Source organism: Sitodiplosis mosellana, unplaced genomic scaffold (genome assembly GCF_009176505.1).
Source record: "Sitodiplosis mosellana isolate CC-2019 unplaced genomic scaffold, AAFC_SMos_1.0 Smas_scaffold_3, whole genome shotgun sequence".
Taxonomy (NCBI): domain Eukaryota; kingdom Metazoa; phylum Arthropoda; class Insecta; order Diptera; family Cecidomyiidae; genus Sitodiplosis; species Sitodiplosis mosellana.
Genome location: NW_022595246.1, coordinates 2598960 through 2611119, shown reverse-complemented (window position 1 = coordinate 2611119; position 12160 = coordinate 2598960). Strand labels below are relative to the sequence as shown.

General features: G+C 36.8%; 2 protein-coding genes, 1 long non-coding RNA gene and 1 other non-coding gene across 5 annotated transcripts; 3 read left to right on the top strand and 1 right to left on the bottom strand.

Annotated features, from left to right (window-relative positions):
* Nucleotides 1-11: 11 nt before the first annotated feature.
* LOC129566508 (uncharacterized) lies at nucleotides 12-2783 on the top strand. Of its 2 annotated transcripts, XM_055442530.1 has the most exons (4): nucleotides 13-149; nucleotides 287-1499; nucleotides 1591-2413; nucleotides 2489-2783. In XM_055442530.1, exons 2-4 carry the CDS (start codon nucleotides 303-305, stop codon nucleotides 2653-2655), a joined length of 2187 nt encoding a protein of 728 aa, XP_055298505.1. In that variant the 5' UTR covers nucleotides 13-149; nucleotides 287-302; the 3' UTR covers nucleotides 2656-2783. The 2 variants fall into 2 exon arrangements, with proteins under 2 accessions (XP_055298504.1, XP_055298505.1); XM_055442529.1 differs by having other exon boundaries at nucleotides 12-1499.
* A 981-nt stretch (nucleotides 2784-3764) lies between these two features.
* Trnaw-cca (transfer RNA tryptophan (anticodon CCA)) lies at nucleotides 3765-3836 on the top strand. The gene has a single exon. It is a non-coding gene; the product is annotated as a tRNA-Trp (tRNA).
* A 697-nt stretch (nucleotides 3837-4533) lies between these two features.
* Nucleotides 4534-11865, bottom strand: LOC129565659 (uncharacterized). Its single transcript, XM_055440770.1, has 10 exons — nucleotides 11132-11865; nucleotides 10276-11025; nucleotides 9930-10187; nucleotides 9697-9860; nucleotides 6507-6658; nucleotides 6096-6334; nucleotides 5980-6030; nucleotides 5552-5892; nucleotides 5122-5479; nucleotides 4534-5031 (listed from the first exon to the last, which is right to left on the bottom strand). Exons 1-10 carry the CDS (start codon nucleotides 11517-11519, stop codon nucleotides 4607-4609), a joined length of 3126 nt encoding a protein of 1041 aa, XP_055296745.1. The 5' UTR covers nucleotides 11520-11865; the 3' UTR covers nucleotides 4534-4606.
* On the top strand, nucleotides 8552-9363 carry LOC129566538 (uncharacterized). The gene is made up of 3 exons (XR_008687736.1): nucleotides 8552-8660; nucleotides 8745-8793; nucleotides 8882-9363. It is a non-coding gene; the product is annotated as an uncharacterized LOC129566538 (long non-coding RNA).
* Nucleotides 11866-12160: the final 295 nt, after the last annotated feature.

Genomic DNA, 12160 nt, shown 5'->3' with positions numbered 1-12160 from the left:
TCAACACATTTTTCTGGATTGTGCTGTTGTATTAGTTTTGCATTTGATTCGGTTGTGATTTTTGACTAACAGGACATTTGCGAAACGACAAGAGCACAATATTCGAAGTTCAGCATTGCATGGTCAGTTTGGTGTCAGAATTCGTTGAGGCAAGTTGATTGTTGTATTGATGGTTCATTGATTGTTTCTCCAAAACAAATTGTTAATTTAGTCAGTGTTTGATCGAAAGTGCAATAATTCTAATCAATTTGTTCACCATTTTATTTTTCATTTTCATTTTCATTAGATCAAATTTGGTGAGCATGAAAAGAAAGCGGGCCCAGAACGGGCGACCGAGATCGGTCAAACTGTCGCTGAATTCGGTTCTTCGGGATCAATATCGCGCGAATTTTGTGGCACAAGTCAACAATTGGTGCCACACAGCCACCGTCATCACCGTTTTGGCGTCATTGTTGTTTCTTTTCGAGAACAACCGAGCATTCGACGAAGATAACCACAGCTTTTTCAGAGGCAATGGATACGAATTGATCAAGGATTGCTTCAAGAACATTTTGAACGAGAACCGACACAAATTGCCGTTGGCTTTCCGCCAAATAATCGAAGCAGCAGTCCCAAACTTCCGATGGCCACAACGTGAAGGCATGGGAAACGCATTCAATCAGCTCATTGATCAATACACCACCAATGTCAAGAACAACATCAAAACGTGGAGCTACACCCGTATCAAAACGTTTTTCGTGCTGCAACGGTATAAGCTCAATTTGCTTGGCCATAACATCAGCGACATCGATGTGAAAAATGCCACCAAATCAGTTATGTTCAACAACATAGTACCAAGTGCGAATGTGGAGCGGCTGCTCGAGCAAGCGCGTATGATCGGAATACCAGTCGGTACGAAGTTGTGTGATCTCGTCCGTGGTAGTTGGTTCCAGACAATACCGATATTCATCACCATTCAACGGCTAGTGTTCAACCACCATGAAAGATACGAGCTCTTGAATGATCTCTGGCGCCGATATTATCGGGATCGATTACACAACGCCATGCCATCCATTGCACGCCCAACGAAAATAAAAAACTTTCGTGTAATTCCGATTCATGACTTCAAGATGAAGCACATACGGATCGATATTCATCTGTTCTATCAAATGGCGTGCAAATTGGGTGCCATCAAGTTGGCAAAAGGATTGTTTGGCCAGCCGGTTAACATTTCGAAAAAGGTCTACGATAGCAATCCATTTGTGTCCTGGGACACAATATTCAACATGGACAAGATTCAGAAAGTCGGCAATCGCAAGAGATTTGACTACACAATCGTGACGGATAGTGTGGCTGTTTCGTTGTGTTTCCTGAAGCCAGAATGCCCCTCACACGAATATTCGCACGAGCAAATCAACGAAATGTACGAAAATGGTGTTTTCCGCTTCGTGCTTGGCATGGACCCTGGTGTGCGAACCTGGAATACCACGGTGCGAAAACATATCGCATCCGGTGTGGAAGTGAGTAACAATGATTTGTTTGTTTGTTTTGTCAGTCATTTCATTTATATGCATATAATCATGATTCTTTGTTCTTATTTATTTCACACAGGAAAACATCACGATCGACGGTCCGAAATACCATTTGCGAGCGAAATATGGCAAACGAAAGCGCAAATCGGAAAAATGGCTACGATTGTTCACCGAATTGGAGCAACATGACCGAAATCAATATCCATTCTATCCATCGCCCAAGGGAGCCTCAAATTGGATGAGTTACATCGAACATCGTGTGAAAATGTTGCAGCCTGGAATGGAGGTTTACACAGCACGTAAATACATTCGCCTCAATCTCGATAAACATATCGAGGAGACCCGTGCAAGTGATACCATCGCTGCTTTTTTGACCAGAAAATTGCCATCGCTCATTTTCCTTGGTGCAGCTCAAATGGCTCCAAATTCTCCAATTGGTATTAAGAAACGGTTGCGGTGCCCTGGTGTACGGAAACTACTGAACAGCTTCAAGAAACTGCACAATTGTGTGGTGGTGATGGTTGACGAATTCAAAACATCGCAGACGTGTGCAAAGTGCTTTCGGCCATTTGATCGACGTACAAGAAACGACCGCTACAAAGTCTGCCGTCAATGCATTCCACATGCAGCAAATATCACGACTGACAAACACCTGAGCAGTGTGATCATCAGCAAGAAAAGCAACCGGTCGTATCAACGAGAGCGACGACATGTTGTTGCGGAATATGAACGATTGAATGTACATCCAGTGTATTCACATGGTTTAGTGCCGAAACTCAATGTATGGTTCAAAAACTGGCAGCTAAACACTGATAACACATGGAACGATTCACGTCATCCACATCAACAGAACACTGTTTGGCATCGGGATGAAGTCGCTGCCAAGTGCATATTGTACAAAGGTATATATCGTACATTGAAAAAAAAAGTGAAATATTCTGGCTAACAATTGTTGTTTGTGATTTCGGTTGTTTCAGGTCTTTGTATGATAAAGAGCTTGGATGTGCATCCGCAACTGTCGAGACAACATCATGCAGCAGCTGCAGCCGCGCAGAACAATGCCGAAGGCGACCAAGATGACAACGATAGCGACAGCGACGATGATTACGTTTACGTTCTCGACGACGTGTCCGATGAAGAATAGTTTTTAGTTGATGTAGGATTAAGTTTTCAAACAATAATAATTGTAACGTTTTGTTACTTTGGTGGGCTTTGAGTATTGTGGCCTTGTCCGAAGTACGGGGCTTAGTCGGATCATATAAAATACCTCGTAGGTGAGAATCACTATTTATTAGCATATTGAATATTGATTCATAATCGTTTTTATATCATTCTAATTGATTTGTTTTTACTGTTTTTCTTCTACTTCCATGACTGAAACTACACCCAAATGTGGGCCCAAATTCAACCGTTTACATACGCTTGGCAATGGATTATTTGCGTTAACAATTGTTCCTTGGGATAGGCCGAATAAAACAGACCTCAACTGAATTTTAAAAACAAAATCTTATCTCTAATGCTGCTTAAAGGAAGCAAACAGAATTACATTTTTATAACTAGTATAGTTCTGATATAAGTATACGTTACAAGATCCCCAGCAAACTGTTTCTGTGCCAACGCTTCTTTGAAGTGACCAAATAAATAATTATAGCCCGACAGTGTTTTGGAACCCTTTTGATCCCAATACGAATATATTCGCCAATTAATGAGATACAGCAACGTCAATAGGCCAAATCAATGATTTTTCCAATTGTCACTTGGTAATAACGACCTCAACTGAATTTTAAAAACAAAATCTAATCTCTAATGCTGCTTAAAGGAAGCAAACAGAATTAAGTTTTTATAAATACAATTTCATTTTGTTCTTAAAATAAAAAAATTGTGATGTATTTTTCATGTCATCAAACGTTGAATAAGTCAGCATGAACCGACAAATTCAAGTAAAAAAATATAATAATGTTCACATTCCATTCCGGTCGTTTTAAATACAGATAAATAGAATTAGTTGTAATTGAAAGAATGTGCGACGCAAAATGCGTACTCGTTTACATTCAACTCACATCAGACATATATTGACACTTGATTATTTGAATCCAAATGACTTTGTGGTTCAGTCTGGGTCTGATTTCTTTATTTAATAACCGGACAAAATAAAAATCTATTCAAAATTAATTGAATAAAAGCAAATTCCTTCATTCGAATCAACTAACGGCCATTCACTATATGTTGGCAGTGGCGCTAAAGTGTCAATATGACTCCGTGGCGCAACGGTAGCGCGTCCGACTCCAGATCGGAAGGTTGCGTGTTCAAATCACGTCGGGGTCAATTCTGTTTTTTTTTATAAAAAGAACCAATCAAAAACGACTTGTGGTGATTTTTTGTGAATAAATACTTTTTAAAGAAGATTAAACATTTTTTTTAGTTCATTAAAACCCAATTTCAGTGCTGGTAACACTTTTATTCATTGAATTTTAAACCAGAGTTTGACTTATCCGCCAGATATATGCTATACCATGAAAAAATATGCGCATATTTTTTTTATGCCATAGCATATATCTGGTGGATAAGTCAAACTCTGTTTTAAACTACATCAGGATCAATTCGTCATTTTTTATTTATTCATGTTACCTTTTTCACTTCCATCGCTTTGTAAGAGATTTGTCAAGGAAGAAAAACTTTGTCATCAATTTCTATTCAAGACGAATCGAATTAATAAATGGATTTTTCTTCTTTGGTGCCTAATTTTAGAGAGCGAAAAAAGTCTAAGAATTGATACGAATCTCAGAAGAAAAAAAATCAACCAAACGAATCACATCGAAATTCCGTTTCTTAATGAATGTACGACTGTGTGCGAGTGGCAATTTGTTCTATTTTGGTCGAAGAGCAGAATGAACACATATTTACTCGAAATCTTCTTTCGTTGATCTAGGTTCTATAAGCAGTCATGCCATCGTTTGTCCGTAATTGATTTATTTTTACAAGAGATAGCAATCGGCGAAACAGACGCAAAAAAATCCAAAAATGTGTTTGTCAAAGTATAATAATGTGATTTAATCCTTATCAACTAGTAGTCAATTAACCGATAAATAAAATGTTTATCGCTTGATAATGTGAAGGTTAATGCCGCCAAGGGGACTTAACAAAAACACGTGCGGGTCAAATTTGAATTCATTTTTCTTCAATCTCTCTTCCAATTCAAATCGATACTTTTGTAACATCAAAACCAGACCGACTTTGGTTTGCATCTTTCCCATTCTCAGTCCGATGCAATTCCTTGGACCTACACCAAATGGAATGTACGGCCTATTCACTATATTTTTTCCGGCTGAATTTTCTTCATTGAAACGCTCGGGATCGAACTTTTCTGGGTTTTCGTAATATTTCTGATCGTGTTGGATTGCGAATGCTGGAATGAATATTTCAACGCCTTTTTCGATAACTTTGTCCGTGCCGGGGATTGGATAGTCCTTGACACATTCACGTTGAAGCAAAGGGACCACAGGATATTTACGAAGAGTCTCTGTAAGGAAAAAAAATGAATTGATGAAATTTCCAATTCATGAATAGACGGTGGTATCATGAAGAACTCTTTTTGAATGGGGCAACTCACCGTCGATGCAGGCCTCCAAGTACTTCATATCTGAAATGGATACATAGGTAATTTGGCCGTTGTGTTGGTTCAAAACGATGTCAATCTCTTCGTGCACTCTCTGCTGAATTTTCGGATCTTTTGCCAATTCATACAAACAAAATGAGAGTGTAGTCGAAGATGTTTCAAATCCAGCTGCAAAGAAGACGAAAGTTTGTGCGGCGATTTCGTTCAATGTCATGGTCTTTTGGGTTTCGTCAGCTTTGATCACAGTATCCCACTGATCGTCCAACTGAACTGATCCCGTATTTCGAAGCTGAATCAGCAGTTGGAAGAAATCTTTCCGCGAAACGTTATTTTTCTCTCGATATTCTAAATTCTGTTCACGGTTGAAAATTTACAAAATAGAAATTCTCGTTCAATAGAACAACAAATTTTTTTCACCACCGACCTGTTTCACCACCGACATGATGAATTTTTCAACATCCGCGTCAAATGCTTTGAGCCGCAAGAAGGACATCAGTTTTGGCGCAACAAATCCGATGAGTCCTTTCAAATTATTCCAAAAATTTGATTCAAAAATTTTACGTCCATATTTACGGAAATCATTATTCGGATCATTAATCGTGTCCACATCGATTCCAAAGGCAACGGAGGCAATGACATTTGTTGAGTGTGCGGCTGAGATCTCACGCACATCAAGCATTTCACCCTTGTTGGCTAACTTTTCTAAATAATTCTGCAACGTCGAACCACAATCAAGCAGCGTAGAAAACATCGACTTTAGCTTCCCTACGCGGATGAATGCGAAACAAGTAAATATATTTTTTATTCTGGCGCAAGAAAAAAAAACGCAACAAATTTATATTGCGTACATACCTGAGGTAAATGTAGGTGTCAATTTTCCCCGTAGATTCTTCCACTTTTGACCTGAAGAATATTTATGTTGTTTTTGAAATGAATAACGGTCGAGAATGAATAAGAAATATGTTAACCTGGTAATACAAATAGATGTCCGGATAATGGGTCATATTCTTCATTCGAATGAAGTCCGCGATCGGTAAAGTGCGTAAAATCTTTGATCATAATCAAACGAAGGAGCTCTGGGTCGCGCACCAACAGCATCGGCCGCATCAATCCATAGATTCCAATGTACGCTTCATTCGTGCTGCGGTATAGTCTCGTGGAGAAATCGGCCAAAGATTCTTTTCCCAATAAGTTCTTTTTGAAATGGCTTTATAAAAATTAATGGGAGGCCGAGTCAGATTTGGTTGAACATTTTTGAGTATATGTAATGCTTTGCTCAAAAATCATCGTCAGTCAGACACTTTTGAGTACATAACATGTCATATTCTGCTCAAAAATCATCTTCTGTTCGTACATTTTTGAGTTTTTCGGACATTTACCCTACGATATGATTGAAACCCGGAAGAGTTTTGAAACCTTTTCGCTCCCAATACGAATAATTGCGTTTGATAATCAAGTAAAGCACTGTCAGCGCACCAATCAAAAGTGCCAAGAAATCGACTGTCCAACTACTAGTTAGAATAGCCATATTTTATCACTGATATTCTCACACACACACACAAACGGTTCACAAACAACTTGTAGTTATCCTCTTGATGATGATATTCCATCGACTGTGTGCAAATGGTTCGCAACCACTGCCATTTATACAGAACATGAAAAAGGCGAACCGAAAAATGTCGAATATTTACAAAATAAATAGCTTACCTGTGGTGGTGCGTCATAATAGATAGAAATCGTTTGCCAAAAACAACACACATGATCGATTTGATTATAGTCTGCATGTATAGAGCTTATCTACCTGTCTATCGTTTATGCTCATGATGATCTATCACTTTTTCTTGCTTGTCACACTTAAGATAAAACGCAAGTCATGCTGATTTGTCATTATAAAATCGCACAAAAGTTAAAAGTCGTTTTGTTTATAAAATTTGTGAATGTTGTTCATCGAATAGTATAATTTGGATTTGGTGTTTTTTTGCACCTGCCAGTCTGTGCTGCTTCAGATGTATTCGTTGAATTCTGATTACCATTTAATCTCTTTCACCCAATCTAACTCAATACGTACGAGCTCACGACTTACAGAAATTGATATAAATTATGCATTTGAATCGTACTTTATTCATCAAGAATTTTTTCTTCTTTTTTTTGAAAAATCTTATTCAACCTAGATAAATCATAGAATTAACATTTTTCTTATGAAAATATCACAAGTAACTAGAAATAGCTTATCTCTCTTTGTTATGACTCGATTACCGATAGTAGTCCCGATGATTAGCCACAATCTCCAACTACTCACTGCGTTGAAGTTTGTATTTTGTAAACACTACCCAAAACTATACACTTATGATGCCCATTCAACCGGTTTTTTTTTCGATTTGAATACAAAGTTTGTTTTGAATTTTACATTTACTTGATGTGCGAATTTAAGATAACGTAATAAAATAATACTCAAAGTTCGTTATCATCTTATGGAAAATAAACTCGATCGTTACAGTTTGACAACTTTTTTTTCGATTAGATTAAAATTTGTCGAATTTTTGTCTTTCCTGTTTTTTCGCAGTAGATTCTAGTTTTCCAATCATTCGCACTCTTTTTTTTATCACACACACACACACACACACTTGTTAATCGAATTCTTTGTCCATATTTTGATGAATTTAAAAAAAAAGTCTGAAATAGATGAAGATTTCGCACATTTTTTGAATATCATTGAATTGGCACGTGGAATCATTTAAAATGATAAACACTCTTCGTCTTTCTCAGGAACAAAGAATAGCCGTTTCGTGAGTTTTGGTTGAAAAAATGTTCTCACATTTGTTATGTAATTTTAAATACTTTCTCGAAGAGTAAGAACTGAAGTAAGTAACTGAAACGATTGTAGTGTGAGAGTCGGATTAAATTGTTGTTATTTACTGGAATTTCATTGCCAATCTCGGAAACAACCCAGCTTTATTATTTATCTAAAGCCAAGAATGATATTCCTGTCCAAAATAATTTCTCTTCTCGAAACACATGAGTAATAATTGGCTTCATTAGCTCATGCTTTCTAGTTCATTAGATTCTGATAAGAAGAATCGTGGTTTGCGCAATTTACTTTCAAGAAGAAAAACAAGAATCATTCGCTGTTTACACTCCTCACTCCACTTGACACAGCGATTGTCCGATATTTGTTAATTCCGTTGACATTCGATTTTCTCAATTTGTCTTTGGTTCTAAAATGTTTGTTTCGCTATAGATTTGATTAAATATGAACCCTAACCCGAATTCACGTAACAAAAAAATATAAACAATTTTTATTTTGCCAAGCAAACAGTTGAGATTGACACAATTCATAATCAAAACATAGACTAATATGAAAAGAGTAAAAATATTGATGCGTTCAGTTATCTCTGTTTAAAAATGGAAAATCGCTAATCTTCCAAATATATATAAATGCAAACTCTTCTCGAAAAATTAAACAGTTTCAATTGTGGGTCGTTTGAAGTAGTTAAAGTTCTCGGTTTTTGAAGAGAAAGATGAAGTTGTTCTGTGTAAGTAATCTTACGAGTGATGAAATTATTCATTTCATGTATTAACATTGAGATATTTAAATTTGACATAATTTATATTTCTAGGCCATTTTCGTTGCTCTGTGCTTATTCGTGTTGTCGACTTCGGCTGCAGGTACGTTTTGAACAAATCCTTTCCTACTATATTTTCATATTTGATTTGAAGAATTTCAAAATGAAATAATCAAGAATCATTCCACTAGGTCGAAGCGATGGAGAAAGATGTACATTAGATACCCAATGTGCAGATGCATTAGCATGCAAAGATCGTCGCTGCAAAAATCCTTGCGCTGACAAAGTGTGTGCCGCCAATGCTGTATGCACAGCAACCAATCATGTCGGCGTTTGTAGCTGTGCAAGTGGCTACAGCGGCCACCCGCTTACCGAATGTAGCAGAGAAGAATCGTGTACATATAACGTACAGTGCGACTCAAATCGGGCGTGTAGAAACGGAAAATGTGTCAACCCGTGTCTCACTGATCAAACTTGCAAGAACAAAAATTGCAAAGTCTTAAACCATACTCCTGAATGCTGAAAAACAACCAAATTACCAATTTATATACCTAGCATCTCAAACAAGATGGTTGTCTCTTTTTCAAGTGTCAATGAAACTAAAAAGTGAAATGAAATGTAATAAAATTCAATGTGAATAAAACCAATCAAATTTGACACAGTGAAAAAATCATTGGTCTTGTTTTTCGTGTATTTTTATTTGATGTGAATCACAAACACTTGATGCGTTGTAAAAATTTAGATTAAAATGAGTGACAACATAAATAGGCTAGTGTTAATTAAAGGTGTCAACGGACAAATGGACGGACAGCCTACTTTTTTACACAAGTGACCAAAATTATGTCTAAATGTACGAATAATGTGGGAAGTTATATAACAAATTGTAGGTTTTTAGGTCCTCTTTCCATCGATATATAAATATTACAGTTATTTTGAAGATTTGGTGCCATTAACACTGTTAATCCCATCCTAATCCAAATGAATGTAAATGTAAATGTATGTTTTATCTTTTTGAAACATGTAAATTAATTCCAGCCAATGGCATTATGAAAAAGAATTTCGGATCGAATTCCATGTCGGTATTTTTGCCTTTCTCGGTTAATTCATATCGGAACTTCTGTAGCATCATGACCAGTCCGACTTTTGTTTGCAGTTTTCCCAAACGCATGCCTAAAAAACGGTATTTCATCAAAAAAAATTGTCGAAATTTAATTACGAGTAACCATTTTCTTTACTCACCTATGCAATTTCGCGGTCCATCGCCAAAGGGGAGGTACGGTTTATTCGAAATGTTCTTTCCGGCTGAATTTTCATCGATAAATCGATCGGGGATGAATTTTTCTGGTTCCTCGTAATATTTTTCATCCATTTGCAATCCAAGCACAGGAATATACAAGTGCACGCCTTTCTCAATAATATGATTGGTCCCAGGAATTTGATACTCTTTGACGCATTGTCTATTTATTAGCGGCAATACTGGATACTTCCGTAAGGTCTCTATGATGTTAAAATAACAAATCAAAATAAAAAAAATAAAAAACATACACAGATTGAAAAAAAAACTTGGAATAAAAATCGAAACAACCATCCATACAAGCCTCCAATAACTTCATTTCGGAAATGGATTCATATGTTAATTTTCCGTCGTGCTTCAGTAAAATTTCGTCGATTTCGCTATGAACGCGCTGTTGAACATCCAGATTTTTGGCCAATTCATACAAACAAAATGAGAGAGTAGTCGATGACGTTTCATAGCCAGCGAGGAAGAAAACAAATGTCTGTGCGGCAATCTCGTCTTCGGTCAGTGTTTTTTGTTTCTGATCGGTTTCTATCACCGTATCCCATTGGTCGTCCAACTGAATCGTTCCTGTATTACGCAACTGCACTAGCAACTGAAATATATCTTTGCGGCTTACATTGTTCTGCTCACGATACTCTAAATTTTGCTTTGTAATCATGCGTAGAAATGTCTCTACTTCTGGTTCAGCCACTTTCATCATGAGAAATTTCATAATTTGCGGTGCATTGAAGAACAAAAACGATCGAATTATATTACGTATGTTTATGCTAAAAATTTTACGACCACAAACACGAAAATCATTATTCGGATCATTAATTGTGTCCACATCGATTCCAAATGCCACCGAAGCTGTAACATTTGTTGTGTAGCAGGCAGCAATCTCGCGTGCATCAAGCAATTCATTTTTATCAACTAATTTTTCCAAGTAATTTTGTAACGTTGAACCGCAGTCAAGTAGCGTTGAAAAAATTGCTTTGAGCTTGCCCGAAGTAAAGGCGGGTGTTAATTTGCTACGAAGTTTTTTCCAACTATCACCTGTGTCAATATAAATTAAAACGAAAAATAAACTACCCGACAGTTTTTTATATGCAAAAACTTTTTAATAGTACATACTACATACGTAACATTATTTATTTCATACCTGGCAAGGCAAATAGATGTCCGGATAATGGGTCATATTCTACGTTGCAATAAACACCACGATCAGTAAAATGTGTGAAATCCTTGATTAGAATCGATCGAATAAGATCAGTATTGCGCACCAGCAATATCGGCCGAAGTATGCTATAGATTCCAATGAATGGTTCATTTGTGCTGTCATAAAGACCTTTCACTTCGTTACCAACAAACTCTTTTTGCGACACTGTCTTTGAGAAGTGGCCGAACAAATAACTCTTCCCCGGCAATACTTTAATTCCCTTCCGCTCCCAGTACGTGTAGGTTCGTTTGAAAAATAAATACACCAAGGTAAGTGCCCCAATCAAAATAGTCAAAATGTCAATTGCCCAACTCTCAGTCAACAATGCCATAGTTTATGCTCAATTTTAACACTTCACCAACACTTCGTATTCTTTCAATCGTATTTCATTTACTGCGCAATATCGAATACTATGCGCAGCAATTTATATTCGATTTTATTCTTTTTTTTAAATAAAACTTTAACGTTGACCAACAACTGCAAGTCATTCCTTTTTCAATTGTTAAGTTTTACTATGATGCTGTTGGATTAACGAATCAGTCGTATCGAAGATTAGCGTGCGGTAAATAACACGTTATAGACTAAAATAAAAACAAATATTTAGAATTACCGAAAACCAATGAGATTGTTCAAAGTTCAAGCGTAACCAGTTTAACTTCAGCTGATATTTCAATAGTATTGGTATGTACAATGTAAATTGTGCACGACACGAAGTTGACAGCGTAGAAACACTTGATGTTGGGCCGCAACACAGATACAGACGCTTTGAAATCAAGATTGTGTTGCAAATGATTCACTGTGTTTTTGGGAACGAACATCTATTTTTCGATTGGCAATGAAGCGAGTGCGAGTATCAATGTGTATGTCTTTGTATGTGTATGATTGAATACAACAAGTCTGCGTACACAAAACACAGAACCTAGCTCGCACGTGCGGCTAATATAAAAAATTCTCTGTGTTGGTTTTTTTTTT